We start from the raw sequence: 16,644 nt of genomic DNA on the forward strand, positions 1-16,644 counted from the left end.
AGCTCTTTTAGCTCTGGCGATAAGTGACCAGAGGAACCTCATTCCGCTAGTAATCCTTGGCCCAACGGCACCCAGCTTTAGGTCTGTGGGTCAGCAAACCTAGCTCCACCAAGTGCCCGGAGACACCCTACTCCATCAGCAAGCTTCCTACCCAAAGGCACTCAGGTCTCTTGCTCTGTAGGCCAGGAAGCCCACCATGCTGTTTCCTGTTGCCATTTCTCTGCCACTGCTTCTTGCTGTCTTCAGTGTTGCAGCTCTCTCTCTCTCTCGGTCTTCTAATTCCAGAAGCTTCTCAGCGCAGGGATCGCGGGTCCAAAGGACATGCTCCGTTCTTGGCTCTCCTTCCTTGGTGATGGAGGGATCCTCTCTCACCTCTGGGATGGCTCATTTCAAGCCCAGTGGGATGGCAAAACCAACCAATCCCATGGGGGGGGGCACAACTGCCCTATATCCACAGTCCCACCCAATCACTTGGGTGAGAGTTACGAGACCATGGCAAGAACAGCCACACAAAAGCAATGCATCGCACTACACAAACATATAAGTACAATAATAAGAAACAAAAAAACCCAAACCTGTTGCCATCGAGTCGATTTTGCCTCACAGGGTTTTCAATGAGGGGCTGGTGGATTTGAACTGCTGACCTTTTGGTTAACAGCCAAGTTCTGCATCACCAGAACTCCACAAGAATAACGCCCTTAAAAGGGAGTCATTTGAGAGGATACTGAAGAATTTTTGGTTGGGATAAATTTAATTTTCTCTTTTTCTTGGGTGATAAGTTCCTGTTTTCTTTCCTTGTCGTTGTTGTTAGGTGCCATCAAGTTGGTTCTGACTTATAGCGACCCTATGTACAAGACAACAAAACACTGCCCGATCCTGCACCATCCTCACAATCGTGGCTGTGTGTGAGTCCACTGTTGCAGCCACTGCATCAATCCATCTTGATGAGGGTCTTTCTCCTTTTCACTGATCCTCTACTTTACCAAGCATGATGTCCTTATCCAGGGATTGTTCTTGCCTGATAATATGTCCAAAGTATGTGAGATGAAGTCTCATCATCCTCACTTCTAAGGAGCATTCTGGCTGTACGTCTTCCAAGACAGACTTGTTTGTTCTTCTGGCAGTCCATGGTATATTCAATACTCTTCACCAATACCGTAATTCAAAGGTGTCAATTTTTCTTCAGTCTTCCTTATTCATTGTCCAGCTTTCCCATGCAGATGAGTCAAATGAAAATGCCATGGCGTGGGTCAGGTGCACCTTAGTCCTCAAAGTGACATCTTTGCTTTTTAACTCTTTAAAGAGGTCTTTAAAGAGGTAAAAGCAGAGACAAACAAAAAGAGAGCGGGACCTCCTATCACCAAGAAAGAAGAGCCGAGAGCAGAACAGTCCCTGCACTGAGAAACTCCTAGACTCAGGGGAAGACTGATGACAAGAACCTTCCCCTAAAGCCAACCGAGGGAAAAAGCCATCCCCAGGAGCTGGCACACTGAATTCAACCTCCTAGCCTCCTAAACTGAGAGAATAAATTAATGTTTGTTAAAGTCATCCACTTGTGGCATTTCTGTCATAGCAGCACTAGATAGCTAAAGCAGAATTTGATGTTAAGTTCCCCTTTTCTTTGAGTGCTTTTCTCTTTTCGTAATTTTACGGCACTCTCCTTTTTTATGGCCTGGTTTCTTACCATCATAACGTATCTCAGACTTTGTTTTGAAAAGGGTCAGGGAACTGACCAGATTTCAGCTGGAGCCTGCAAAGGTTGTAGTTTCAATGTCATGAATTTGTTTGTTAGTTTTGTAAAGTGTTTAATTAATTCTGCCCATTATGGAAGGAGTCTATTTATAAACAGAATTAAAGGCTATGTCAACATTCTTTGTCACAGACCTGGATGTTTTTCAGAAACCTTAGCTACAAAGTCTTGGTAATTGTATATATTTTTATCTTTTTCTTGTTTATAACATTGAACTTCTGCTTGATCTATTTTCTGAGGAAATATTTTGGGAATTGCATCTAAAAGTGACCTAGCTATACTTTTAACTTGCTCTAATAATTTAGTACCCAAGACAGTAACTTTAATAGCTAAAAATTGTTCTGAGCTTTTCCAATTAGCTTGCTTAACCCACAGTTGGCCTCCGCCTGGTCTTACTAACATATTTTTTAATTGGTATAAATCTGACAATCCTGGTTCACAGGTTTCTATTAAAATTCTAAATTTTTCTGGGGTCTTTGCGAGGATTAGGAAATTCCTTTACTATCGCATGAAGTTCCGCTTTTGACCAGGGAGAAAAGCTGATTCGTAGAGGCTTATCTGTCTCCTCTGGATTCTTAACTTTACTAGCTATTTTAAGGAGCCCTGGAGGTACAGTGGTTAAGAGCTACAGCGAGCTATGGTTGCTAACCAAAATGTCGGCAGTTCGAATCCACTAGCCACGCCTTGGAAACTCTATGGGGCAGTTTTACTCTGTCCTATAGGGCTGGATTGCTATGAATCAGAATTGACTCAATGGAAACAGGTTTAGGTATTTTTATGATACACGGTATTTTTGACAGGGAAATGTAAGGTAAAGAGGACAAAAGAAGGACAGCGAGTATAGAAAAGGTTCTGAATCTAGATGCCCCATTGGTATGGCTACCAGTGGAGTCATGCTCTCTTGCTACTACCACTAACAGAGGCACGCCCAGGCGCCTGTCCCACTGCTGCCACTAGTGGAGACATATTTGATGCTGGCAGAGACTTACCACTTAGGGCTGGCACAGGCTTACAAAAGTACAGTCTTGCAAGACCAGATGAAACGTTTAATGAGTTCAGGAAACAGTTGAATTTAACACAACCAGCAGGCCTCTGTGCCTTGATTCAGTTTATCCTGAAACTTGCCTGGACAATTAACTCATAAAACAGTCTCTTAGTTATCTAGAGATGCTTTAACAGAAATACCACAAGTGGATGGCTTAAACAAACAGAAGTTTATTCTCTCACAGTCTAGTAGGCTAGAACTCCAAATTCAGGGTATCAGCTCCAGGGGAAGCTTCCTCTCTCTGCTGGTTCTGGAGGAAGGTCCTTGTCATCAACCCTCCCCGGGACTAGGAGCTCCTCCATGTGGGAACCCCACATACAAAGGACGCGTTCTGCTCCCAGCACTGCTTCCTCTTGGTAGTATGAGGTCCCCATGTCTCTCTGCTCACTTTTTTCTTTTATGTTTCAAAAGAGATTGTCTTAAGACACTATCTAATCATTTTAGACCTCATCAATAATATAAATGCCGCTAATCCATCTCATTAACATCATAGTGGTGGCATTTACAACCCATGGGGAAATCACATCAGATGACAAAATGGTAGACAATCACACTACACTGGGAATCATGACCTAGCCAAGTTGACAGGTATTTTTGGGGGACACAATTCAATCCATGACAAACACTGAAAGCAATCGACAATAGAAGAAAAGCCGCCACCAATTAGTGTGATTTGTGAGTTAAGAGAAATGTGCAGAAAGACCAATTTAAAAAGAAAGACAATCTCGCTAGCTCAAAGCCTTCAGGAGAATCAAAACACAACAAGCAGGCCTCTGTGCCTGTTCCTTGGTCGGGTTTATCCTGTCACAGGACTCTTTAAGTGCTGGAAGTAGCTGGTGACCACCCTATTGGCATTTAATTGGCCGTCCTGCACCTGATGCTTTGTTTTGGCCTATGGAGCCTGAGATTCCTCAGAGAGCAAGCTTCAATCACTTAAGACAGTTTTAACCCTGCAAGGACCAGAGAGACAGACGGACAGGAGTGTACAACAGAAATAGATCTCTCAATAAAAGCCTGAAGAGTTCTACACAAGGAAGAAGAGCTCAAGAGTCCGAGAGCTGCAAAGGAGCTCGGCTGGTACTGAAAGCCCACCTCCTCGATGTCCTGAAGCCACCTGTGGATCCCACTTATGACACCAGAAATGTCGCAGAGAAAAAAGTCAGAGTCTCTACACTTAAAATTAAAAAGTTTTATTGAGAGAATAATTACAGTTTAAACCTGGGAGACACAAAGTACAAACAGCAAGTACTGAATGGAACAGGTGGAACAGGCAATTTTTATACAGAGAATTTGGAACTAACAAAATCAGGAACTATACATTAAGCAGTTACAGGAGAATCAATAAAGATTATAATAGTTACACCCTGATTAGATATATATTAAAAAAAAACAGTAAAAACTATGAATATTTTAAAATATGCTAAGTAACTTACAAAATGAAACTACAATGGGTTAATCCTTTACCTTTGATTGGCTGGTAATTTATGACAGACCACAAGTTTCAGCAAGAGCCTTCCCAGAACAATTTCTAATAATCTTTCAAGCACACTTTCTGAGAACAGCAGAGCAGAAGTAAGTTCTGGACAATGGTCAAGGGAGCAGGAGGGAATCCGGCCCACATCGTGGACAGAAGCCTCACCAACGCCAAGAACGTGGATTTTAGGGCCCTTACACACAAAAAACATTTGAACTTAATTCAGACGAGTTCTTTGCCACTGCACAAAAAGCATCACCCTTCTTCCATTGTCCAATCATGTTTATCATTTTCTTTTAAAGCCTCACCAGAAACACATTGAACATCCACATCTCCAGCAACATTCTCTGGCTAGCACTGTATGTATTCTCGAAGACGACAGAATCTTTCTCTATACCTCTCCTCACTTCCGTCAGAGTCCTCAGTGGAACCACCTTTGATGTCCATAATTCTACCAAGAGTCTCTTCAAGGCAGTCTAGGCTTTTATTATTAAGCACCTTAAAGCTCTTCTCAACTCATTACCCCACTTCCACATTTTTGGTAACTACTAGAGCAGCACTCTGCTCCTGGTACCAAATTCTTAGTTATGTAGTGCTGCTATAGCAAATACCACAAATGGGTGGTTTTAACAAATAGACATTTATTTTTCACAGTTTAGGAGACTAGAAGTCCAAATTCAGGGTGCCACCACTAGGGGATGGTTTTCTCTCTCTGTCAACTCTGGGAGAAGGTCTTTGCCCCCTTTCAACATCTGTAGAAATATCCATGTTTCTTGGCATCAATCTTCCCCTGAGTCTAGGCAGTTCTCAACACAGGAAACTCCAAGTCCAAAGGATGTGCTCCACTCCCAGCTTTCCTTTCTTGGTGGTAGCCAGGCCCCTCTTTCTCTGCTCTCTTCTCTCTCCCTTTTATCTCTTGAAAGACAAAAGGTGTGACTCAAGCAAGGGCATGACTTCAATAAGGGGGTGAAGGGTGGTGACTTAAGTAAGGCAGTACTTAAAGGGTGTGGCTCAAGATACACCCACCTGTCATGGATTGAATTGTGTCCCCCCAAAAATACGTGTCAACTTGGTTAGGCCGTGATTCCCAGTATTGTGTGTTTATCCTCCATTTTGTGATTGTAATTTTATGTTAAAGAGGATTAGGGTGGGATTGTAACACCCTTACCAGGTCACATCCCTGATCCAATGTAAAGGGAGTTTCCCTAGGTTGTGGCCTGTTGTTGTTGTTGTTACGTGCCGTCGAGTTGGTTCTGACTCATAGCGACCTTATGCACAACAGAACAAAACACTGCCTGGTCCTGCGCCATCCTTACAATCGTTGTTATGCTTGAGCTCACTGTTGCAGCCACTGTGTCAATCCACCTCATTGAGGGTCTTCCTTTTTTCTGCTGGCCCTGTACTCTGCCAAGCATGATGTCCTTCTCTAGAGACTGATCCCTCCTGACAACATGTCCAAAGTATCTAAGACGCAGTCTCACCATCCTTGCTTCTAAGAAGCATTCTGGTTGTACTTCTTCCAAGACAGATTTGTTTGTTCTTTTGGCAGTCCATGGTATATTCAATATTATTCGCCAACACCATACTGGGAATCATGGCCTAAGATCACAACATGAAGGATAACTACATCATTACATAACTGCCAACCCACTGAGAATCATGGCCCAGCCAAGTTGAAACATATTTTGGGGGGACACAATTCAATCCATGACACTCCCCTATTTAAAATAATCCCCCCTACCCCGGAATTCTTTCTGCCCCTGCCTGCTCATTTGCCTCCACAAACTTAACACCTTCTAGCACAGTCTCACATTCCTAATATTTGGCATAATTTACAGTGAATAAGTTTGATTTAACAAGCATATTTAGAATCTAGCACTCAACAACTAGAGAACACTAACTCTTCTGAAGCACGTATTAGATGTTCATGAGAACCAGCCATAATGCAAGTCTCAACACATTTCAAAGGCTCAATAATTTCTAGCCATAATGCAGTAAATTAGACATCAATAACAAAAAGACTACTTGAAAAGCCCATACTTTCAGAAATTAAAAAAAAAAAAAACTTCTAAATATCTCATTTTATCATGAGATACCAATTTTAAAGAGACTACAAATTAGGACTTAGCAAATTTAGCTACATATATACCCAAAGGGAAGTATGCAGCCTTAAATGCTTACATCAAAAAGGGAAGAGAAGCTGAAGATGAAGTGGCCAAAGGCCCAACCTAAGACATCAGGACAGGAACACAGAACAAACCCACAGGGAGGAGAAGAACAGAGGTAAGAACAGGAATCAGCGAAGTGGAAACAAACATACACAGAGTACCAACACAGGCAAAAGCTGGTTCTTTGAAAAGATGATAAACAGGCAAACCAAGCCACAGTGATACAGTGTCTTCCCCCAAAACCAAATTTGCACTTCCTATAGGTTTCTCATCAAAATATCTAGACTCCCACCACCTCCACAGCTGTTCCCTGCCCCCAGGGTGCAGGAGAGATACCTGGAGGGAGGGATGAAGGGAGGCGCTGGCACAGGAGATACAGAAAATGTGACACTCCTGGCTTCCCCAGCAGCAGCCTCCCCTGAGCAGCTGTCCCTGGGTGACAGGTAAACATTGGTGGGCTAGAAGAGCAGTGCCAACTCCCTCGCCCTCTGGCTCACGACCCACCTGCTAAGCCTCCTTCTGTATCTCTCCTTCCCCCCAGCCCTGCAGCTATTTCTCAAAGGATACTTCAGCGGGTCAGACATTTGGCTCCATAAGCCTGACTGTGACAAACAGAGAACCTGCTTGGACAACGTGTTTGGCGGTGTGTACACCTCCTGGGAGGCTTCAGAAATGGAGACACTTCCTTAAAAGAGGGTACTCTGCTCTCCTAGAGGACAGCTGTGCGTGTGACTACAGCATCATGTTGCTTTAAAGTGGGATCATTAAAAATGAAAATTGTTTCAACCGGACTGTAACGGCGTCACGTGGACAAGTTACCAACAGCATTCTCCAGCAACCTGCTAAAAGCGCTCTTAAACACTATTCGAGGGTTCCAGCGGTCCTCCTGACACACTGTATTTACACACTTATAGCTTTAAAGTATATAAACCAAAGCTGGAAAGAAGGGAGGAAGGAGAGAAAGAAAAGAAATAGGTAAAATACAAAAACGTTCTTCACCAATACATAACAGTGCTGGCCTCAGTGATCCTCCAAATGCATAAACCACAATTCTGAGTTAGGAGAAAAAAAAACTCTTCTGCCTAAAAATCACTTAAAACTTTCAAACATGCAGAAAGATGTTAAGTGATGGTTCCTTACTTCCTGTACGGAAACAGATGTGAGGGCCTTGCTACAGCTGCCCATGCTTTCTCCCTAAGATGGAGGAACCGCCAGCCCCCCAACTTCAGCACCATCAGGGTTCTGTGTGGTGCAGACATTCCGAGCCAGCCAGCCAGCCTAAGTCATAACTCGGAGACAACCAATAAATGTTTTCTTTCTTACTATTCGTATTCCTTCCTTCAGGCCAGACAGTGAGCTCTTTATAAGTCTCATGGTCTACAGCAACAACAACAGTATAAAAAGTAACTGGGGTGGAACAACTCCTGATAAACATAAAAACCCAAACAATCCAATTTTCACCCAGGATAGGAAGGGCCTTTATCTGTCCACCTTCCAGCACCAGGGATATTGAAAGATCAGCTGGGAAACGAGGCAGCGGATACCAGATACCGTGGCAGGGGGCAGGAGCCCCGGTGGGCTGGGGGTGTGCATGGGCTTAGGCCAGTGGGCAGTATGACACCAATTCAGAGGCATGGGGAGGGGCATGTCTGGGTAAAAATGGCGGCCTGAACCCAACCATGTCATCCAGCTCCCTCTGAGATCCCACTCAAATGGTACGTGGATTTTTAAAAAAGACATGACCAACACAGACAGAAACAAAATGGGATAAAAGCGCAGCAACAAAATTCTGCATGTCAGAAAGATGGAAGACGAATCAAGGGTAGCTGTCTTATCATCGCCACGGTTGGGGAGGGAGAAGCTGTCTGACCTAGGGGCAGCCCCTGGGCTCAGGAGCAGCAGCACCCAGCCTCTGGAGGTACAGGTGGTGCCCAAACCAGGAGATGAACAGTTGTTCAGGCCCCTCCCTCACCCCACGCAGACAGCAGATCCCTGGAGAGTCATTTTCTGGACAGGCGAGGGTACTGTATCAGAAAGGTGAAATAGGTGGAAAAGTGCATGCTAACCACGAGACACCATGGTCTCCATCTCTGAGAATCTGGCAGCCCGGCAGACACGCCCTTCACACGGGGGTGGAAGGTCTGGTCAGCTCGCTGGAGAGATGGCTCCCGAGCAGGGCAGGGGAGCCCCAGATGCTAGCACCTCCACAGCCCCCAAGGGGCCCATCACCCTTTGGGTCCCCGCTCCTAAACACAAGCAGACAGCAGCTCCCCAGACATGCCAGGGAAATTTGTATCCCAGAAGGTAGAGACCAAAGTGGCAGACAACCAGCACACAGAGGAAACACAGTGTGCAGGGACAGAAGGCCCAGGATGGACAGTGTGACCCTCAGACAGGCAGAGGAGATGCCCACCCAAGATAGCCTAGTGGGACAGGCAGACATGGCCCCAGAGGCAGAGGGGCCAGGAGATGGGCACACTGACTCAGGCTCAAGGAAAACTGGTCCCAAACCAAAACGCTCTGCCCAGCAGGTTAGCACCCACACATCACAGGCCGCCATGGTTCCAAGCCCCAGGAAGGTGAGACAGGGCCTTCCCAGGGGAATCAGACGTGGTGCCCCGGAAGACAGAGGCTTACTTCACAACTGTGCTAGGGACTGCCTCAGTGGAGGCTTGGGGGCTGTGCTGGGAGCTGTGGGTGCAGCACCAGCCCCCCCAACACTGCTCCCTCAGGGTCGCCTCAGGCCCTTTGCTCTCTCGGCCAGGAGAGCACAGTGCAAGAGAAAGCCACCTGGCCAGGCAACACGTCCAATCCAGTGAGCCCGACACCAGACCTGGCAGCATGTCTAATCCAGTGAGTCTGATACGTGGCCACCTGAGCAGCCAGGCCAGCAACTCCGCCACACATCGTTGTGCAGACCTGGACCCTGTGTCCCTTCTCTCCACAGCCCTCTGGCATTCAAAAGTGTATCGCCGGGGAGCCCTTGATTTGGTGACATCTGAGTAAAGAAACGGGAGCAGAGAATAGGAATATAGGAAAAAAGGAAAGAATTCAAGAAGTGGTCCAACTAGAGAGTGATGGAAACCACCAGAAAAGCCACTCCCTTCTGCTCCAGGCCAGCTGCCCTTCACCTTCCTGCGCACTGGGACCCTCAGTACCACAGCTGCCGCCCTAGGTTCTGGAAAAGCCGAGAGAATGCAGGAGCACAGTCAGGCACAGCCCAAACACCGAGCCGACCCTGACCTGGTGACCCAGTGTGTCAGAGTACAACTGTGCTCCACAGGGTCTTCAATGGCTGATTTTCACAAGTAGATTGGTAGGCCTTTCTTCTGAGCTGCCTCTAGGTGGACTCGAACCTCCAAACTTTCAGTTAGCAGCTGAGCACGTTAACCATTAGCACCAGCCAGAAACTACAGTGAGTACTTCTGTAGTAATAACACAGTGTGGAGACGATACATAACGACTCCAGGATAATGACCACCTCTGGGAAGAGAGAAAGGGCATGGCCTGAGCCATCACTGTCACACTTCGTTTCTTCACAAACAGAAAGACACATGAAGCTCAGGACTAATATTAATACCTGTCATATCTTCAAGGTAGGCAATGGTTGTGCGTTTTGTCTTTTATGATGTTGTTGCTCAGTGCTGTAGAGTCGGTTCCTACTCACAGAGACCCTATCCTATGTACCACAGAACGCAACACCGTTCGGTCCTGAGCCATCCTCACAACGTTGTCATGCTTGAGCCCACTGTTGCAGCCACTGTTTCAATCCACCTCGTTGAGGGTTTTCTCATTTTTGCTGACCCTGTGCTTTACCAAGCATGATGTCCTTCTCCAGGGACGATAACATGTCCAAAGTATGTGAGACACAGTCTTGCCATCCTTGCCTCTAAGGAGCATTCTGTCTATACTTATTTCGAGAGAGATTTGTTCATTCTTTTGGCGGTCCATGGTATATTCAATATTCTTCACCAACACCATAATTCAAAGGTGTCAATTCTTCTTCGATCTTTCTTATTCATTGTCCAGCTTTCACATGCATGTGAGACTGAAAACACCATGGCTTGGGTCAGGCACACCTTAGCCCTTAAAGTGACACCTCTGCTTGCTAACACTTTAAAGAGGTCTTTTGTGGCAGATTTGCCCAGTGCAATGTGTCATTTGATTTCTTGACTGCTACTTCCATGGGTGTTCATGGTAGGTCCAAGTAAAATGAAATCCTTGACAACTTCAACCTTTTCTCTGTTTATCATGATGTTACTTATTGGTCCATTTATGGGGATTTTTGTTTTCTTTATGTCTTTTATAACAGAGGAAACTCGGGTGGTGTAATGGTTAAGAGCTTGCCTGATAACCAAAACATCAGCAGTTTGAATACATCAGACACTCCTTGAAAACCCTATGGGGCAGTTCTACTCTGTCCTATAGGATTGCTATGAGTGAGAATCAACCTGATGGCAACGGGTTTGGTTTTTTTATGATAGGAACATTTTATAAGTGAAAATTTTTTAAATTTTTATTTCTATAAACAATCATATGTATACGTTTACGTAAAGGAAGTTAAGGTGGAAGTTGAAGAAAATGAATTAATCCAGAACAAATAGCATTTTGGCTTTCTCCTTCTACAACAAAAAATTTTACAACAAAAGTGATATTCTTGCGTGAATTATCTAAAGTCTCAAGTCAAGATAGTAAACAAAGAAAAGGTATTAACAGTGCTGTTTCATTGAAGTAAGAATTTATAAGGACTAAGTGTACTCAGAGCAGCTCTGGTGGCGCAGTGGTTAAGTGCTCAATTGCTAACCTAAAGGTTGGCCGTTTGAACTCACCAGCTTCTCCATAGGAAAAAAGATGTGGCAATCTGCTTCCATAAAGATTGCAGCCTCGGAATCCCTATGTGGTAGTTCTACTCTGTCCTATAGAGTTGCTATGAGCTGGAATTAACTCAATGGCAATGGATTTTGGTTGAAGTGTTATTTAAAGAAAAAACAGAAACTCACTGCTGTCGAGTTAATTCAGACTCACGTGTCAGAGTAGAACTGCTGCACAGGGTTGTCTTGGCTGTGACCTTTCTGCAGATATCCAGGCCTTTTGTCCACTGCACTGCTGGACGGGTTTGAACGTCAACCTTTAGGTCAGTAGTCAAGCACAACAAACTCCGCCACCCAGAAGAACCATAATCAGAAAGAGAGTTGTGTTGAGTGGCCATCATGTACGGGAAGGACGGCGAAGGAAAGAGAGGAAGCACGACAGGGGCCAGGATCTGTGCATGTTTCCCACTCAGGGCACAAGCTTTGGGTTCTAAAGGAACACGCTCGATTATATACATCAGCTGGTCTGGGTTCTGAAGGAACACGTTCCTACAGTGAGGCTGAGGTCACTCCTACAGATTATATACATTGGCTGGTTTTCATAGCGCCCAGTGTCAAATGAGTGCTTAAGATTAAACTCAATTCTTAGAAAATGCACAAAAGTCAACTGGGAGTGACATAAAATATGTCTAAGAAAGTTTCTACTCTAATATCATAAAAATGCAGCTTTAAAGAAAACTTCACATTGCTTTTCAAATTATTATATAGCCTGAGATTAACATTTCTTTGTTGAATGCATTTTGAGGTAGGCTGGAATGACCAAAGCTGTCCTCGACCCACACTTGATCCCTTCACCTTAAGCTGCTCCTAAGGTGAGTCCTACATGTGCAGCCTCAGGGTCAAGGTCATGAGTGCCACCGAGCACCTGTGTCTTTTTACCCCACCAGGGGCTTGTGGGTACTGGTTTAGGGTCATTCTCAAACAGTCTGACAACCAATGTTACAAAATCGAGCAGAAAGTGCTGGGAGGGCCCACAGTGTCCCTCTACTTTTGCCAACGCAAGCCTGTTAAACCCACTGCTGTTGAATTGATTCCGACTCATAGCGGCCCTATAGGACAGAGTAAAACTGCCCCATAGGGTTTCCACTGTGGACTTTTTGGTTAGCAGCCTTGGCTCTTAACCACTGCGCCACCAAGGCTCCATGAACCTGTCAGGAGGAAGTTAAGTGACTTGTCTCAGACCCACGGGGTGCTGACCAACCTCAACCTGGCACTTCTGAGTTGGGTGGTTCTCCCCAAGGAGGAGAACGGGTGTGGAATGCCCTGGGACCCTGAGTTGCCACTGTGACGGAGACACCCCCTGCCAGCATGAGGACCTGCAAGGGGCCATTAAGTGACAACGTGGGTTGAGGAACTACTGAAAATCAGACACACATATTTGATCTTCACGAGAGCCCTGCGGAGAAGGCACCGTTAGCCCCACCTAGTAAGTGAGGAAATAAAGCCCAGAGATATTCAGTAACTTGCCTAGTCGAATGCAGTGGAGCCAGGATCCCAGACGCACCCTGTTGGACACTGAAGTCCACGTCTGGCCAAGAAGCCCAGGGCCACTTAAGGTCCAACAGGCAGGCTGTACTCCCCGAGCAGAAACCTGCCGTGAAACCCGCCGGCTCCTGGCTCACGTGGAGGCCACCCACATTTACCAGCATTCACAGAGACTAGCCCCCGAGGCTATCTGAAGAGTATGCTGTCTAGGCTCAGCCCTGGGCCTGCCAGGAGCTGGCCTTCAGATGCCCACGCTACACAAAGGTTCAGTGTTTAAACAAAAATAACTCGGTGAAGCGAGCTCAGGAGATGAGGAAGGTCCGTCTGTTGTACATGGGCCGGAATAAAAACGTAAGCATGGCCTTCATGTTCTGTTTTAAGGCTCCACCCCTGCCACCCTGCTCCAGCGTCCTGGACAGGTAGGAATGTGGGGTGAAGGCGGGTGTGCGAAGCAGCACATATAAAGCGGCCACTGTGAGCCTCCCTGCAGGAGGCCGGAGCCTGCCCAGGGACCCAAGCACCTTCTAGGAGTGTGGCAGGGAGAAAAATCCAGGCTCTGTGCCTGGGGAAGTGCCAAAAGCGGTCCTTGGCAGACCTCAGAGAATCACTATGCACAGAAAGAAACCGCTTCTTTGAAAAGTCCAGCTTTGCTCCCCGCTTGCTTTGCGTTTAAGGGAGAGGAGGGAAGGCGAGTGAATGGGAGGTCCCGTGTGGCCCGGGAAGGGGCATGCTGGGCTGGCCCATCTCCCTGCCCCAGCCAGTGTCGCCCTTGGGACAAGAGGTGGCTGCAAGGGAGCGCGGACTGGGCAGTGGAGGGGTGGGCTGTCAAAGGCCACAGAGACCAGGCCTTGGGACGCGATGGTTGCAGGTGTCCAGCAGGTCGCCCTCAGAAGCTGGCTGAGGGATCGGTGTGGGGTGTGGGGTGTGAGAACGGCACTTCGTGCAGGGTCGAGTTATATTCTCATATGGCCAAGTGGCCTGTGAAGGACACCCACACACTGAGCAGAGTTCCCAGAGGAAAAGGCGCGGGAATGGGTGTTTTACAGGAAAAAGCTAAGAGGAGAAAGTCTGCGAGGTGACACAGATCTGGGAAAGGCTGCTTCAGGGATGAGACAGAGATAATGCATGTGGAGTACATGCACATTCAGACTCAGCACAGGTGGGATGGAAAATTCAGAATCACAGGTGAGGCTTCTTTAAATTAAAGGTGGGCAACCCTGTTGGCTCATTTGACCATGAAGGGCAGGGCTGGGCCAGAGACAAGGGGGCATCTGCCTGGCCACGTGCCTGGCCACAGCCTGGCCTTGTGCCTGGCCTGGCCCCAGTGCAAGCCAGGAACTCTGTGTGTCCCAGGCCCCCGGCAGACTCAGGGCCTGGGGCTGGGCCTCACACAAGCAGCTGGAACCTCAGGAGAGAGCAGGCATCCTTTAAGGCTCACAACAGAGTGGTTGCATTTCTTTGCCACTTACGGCATCAAGCCGATGCCCAACTCATTTCTGGAAAAGATGGTCTATTAACCCAAGGAATGGAGCATCCAAGTTCAGCGAGTCTGAGAGCCCACAGCCCCCCTTTCTGTTCACACCCTCCAATAATGTGCAGCCCCACTCCCCACTCCAGGGTGCAGCCCGGTGCTAACAGGCCGCAGGCAACCTACCTGTGCTGGGCATGTGGTTCACACGGGCAGGGCTGAGCAGCTCCACCGGCTGGTCCCGGCCAGAAAGTCCGTCTGGAGAAGAGAAAAGGCACTGACTTCAGAGTCTGCTCACAGGACAGAGAATACTTCACCCTGAGGGCCTGCGAGGAGCGACCAAGCGGATAATGGGCAAACACGTGCCCTTCCTGTCTTCACGTTGGCTCCTTGTTGGCTCTAGCAGAGATTACTTCTCTCTGCAGAATCAGAAAATAAAAGACCTTCTGTGGAACAACCGAACAGTCCCCAGCTGAGATCGGCAAGACCCCGACTTCTGGCCCAGGAGCACCTGGCCGAGCTATTTTGGGTTGCTTCTGGTCTTCAGGGACCACGTTGTACCTGCTTGTATTTGTCAGGACAACCACAACAGTCAGCTTTGTTGCAGCGACCATGCTACAGCTGCTTGTATTTGTCAGGACAACCACAACAGTCAGCCTCTCTGCAGCGACCATGCTACACCTGGTTGTATTTGTCAGGACAACCACACAACAGTCAGCCTCTCTGCAGCGACCACGCTACACCTGCTCGTATTTGTCAGGACAACCACAACAGTCAGCCTCTCTGCAGTGACCACGGTACACCTGCTCGTATTTGTCAGGACAACCACACAACAGTCAGCTTCTTTGCAGTGACTACACTATACCTGCTCATATTTGTCAGGACAACCACAACAGTCAGCCTCTCTGCAGCGACCATGCTACACCTGCTCGTATTTGTCAGGACAACCACAACAGTCAGCCTCTCTGCAGTGACCACGGTACACCTGCTCGTATTTGTCAGGACAACCACAACAGTCAGCCTCTCTGCAGCAACCACGCTACACCTGCTCGTATTTGTCAGGACGACCACAACAGTCAGCCTCTCTGCAGCGACCACGCTACACCTGCTCGTATTTGTCAGGACGACCACAACAGTCAGCCTCTCTGCAGTGACCACGCTACACCTGCTCGTATTTGTCAGGACAACCACAACAGTCAGCCTCTCTGCAGTGACCACGCTACACCTGCTCGTATTTGTCAGGACAACCACACAACAGTCAGCTTCTTTGCAGTGACTACACTATACCTGCTCATATTTGTCAGGACAACCACAACAGTCAGCTTCTCTGCAGCGACCACGCTACACCTGCTTGTATTTGTCAGGACAACCACACAACAGTGAGCTTCTCTGTAGCGACCATACTATACCTGGAGTAGCCTTGAAAGTTGGTGTCAACATCCAGCATGTTTCTGGACATGGACAAAACAAGGGCACTCAGGACATTTCACAGCTCTGGGGACAGGACGTGCCCCAAGGAGTAACACCATCCCACGCAGTGACACCAGCCCACTTGGCAGCCATCCCCAGAGGTGAGCCCCCCCACCCAGGAAAGGGAGGGCTGCCTTGCAGCTAGCCTACACCACAGCTCTGGGTCTCGCCGGGAAGCAGGCCTGGTGTCGGATAGGCCTCCCCTCCCACCAGCCAGCACCCCTCCCTGACTCCCGCAACTTCCAGGTAACAAAATAAATTGTAAGTAAGCCATGAGGCACATCTGGGGTGAAGATCCTCCTGGCTGGCAGGTCCTATGTGTCCTTTACAAGCATCCTCCAGGCCCAGAGAAACAATCCCAACTGTTTACACTGAGGGCTTGTCTCTAAGAATGTGACCATTCACGAAAGGCGGGCCGCTCAGTTGTGAACACACACACCCTGTCTCCTGTGCAACCTCCACCGCGGCTGAGACTTTGAGAAGGCGCAGGGCCAGACGGTGCTGCATTCTGCTGTATGTGGGGGCACCGTGAATGGGAGTCACGTGTCTCGAGGGCTAAGTGAGGGCCTGGCAGCGCTAGGTGTGACAGCGTTCCTTCCCGTCCCCGCACCCTCAACCCTGCCAGTCTGTGTGGACTCAAATCTAGTAACTGGGGAACTTGCTAGGAAGTCATGTGAAGTGACCAGGTTCCTCCCCAGTGAGCACCTGGGCTTCAGGGTGAGTGGCCACTGTCATTCTACCTGCTCAAATCCACTATCTGCTCCCTGTCTGTGACCAGAGGAGGTTCGGGACACAGGGCAGGGTGATCTGCAGTGGTGGGATCTGAATCTCACTGCACCAAGCTGAGAAGGGGGTGCCCAGCACTTCCCCTGCCATTTCAACTCCAGAACCACACGTGGTCTGGGAGAAGCAG

General features: G+C 47.8%; 1 protein-coding gene across 19 annotated transcripts in view; it reads right to left on the reverse strand.

Moving 5' to 3' along the window:
- Positions 1–16,644, reverse strand: part of HDAC4 (histone deacetylase 4) — a 338,424-nt gene that overhangs the window by 160,991 nt on the left and 160,789 nt on the right. For all 19 annotated transcript variants that reach the window (XR_007518011.1, XM_049888576.1, XM_049888584.1 and 16 more), the window contains one exon: positions 14,448–14,519. Coding sequence is in view for 18 of the 19 variants with exons in the window: in XM_049888576.1 (XP_049744533.1) it covers positions 14,448–14,519 (72 nt within the window). In the remaining variant the exon portion in view is untranslated. The remainder of the gene's footprint in view (positions 1–14,447; positions 14,520–16,644) is intronic.

This window comes from Elephas maximus, chromosome 6 (genome assembly GCF_024166365.1).
Source record: "Elephas maximus indicus isolate mEleMax1 chromosome 6, mEleMax1 primary haplotype, whole genome shotgun sequence".
Taxonomy (NCBI): domain Eukaryota; kingdom Metazoa; phylum Chordata; class Mammalia; order Proboscidea; family Elephantidae; genus Elephas; species Elephas maximus.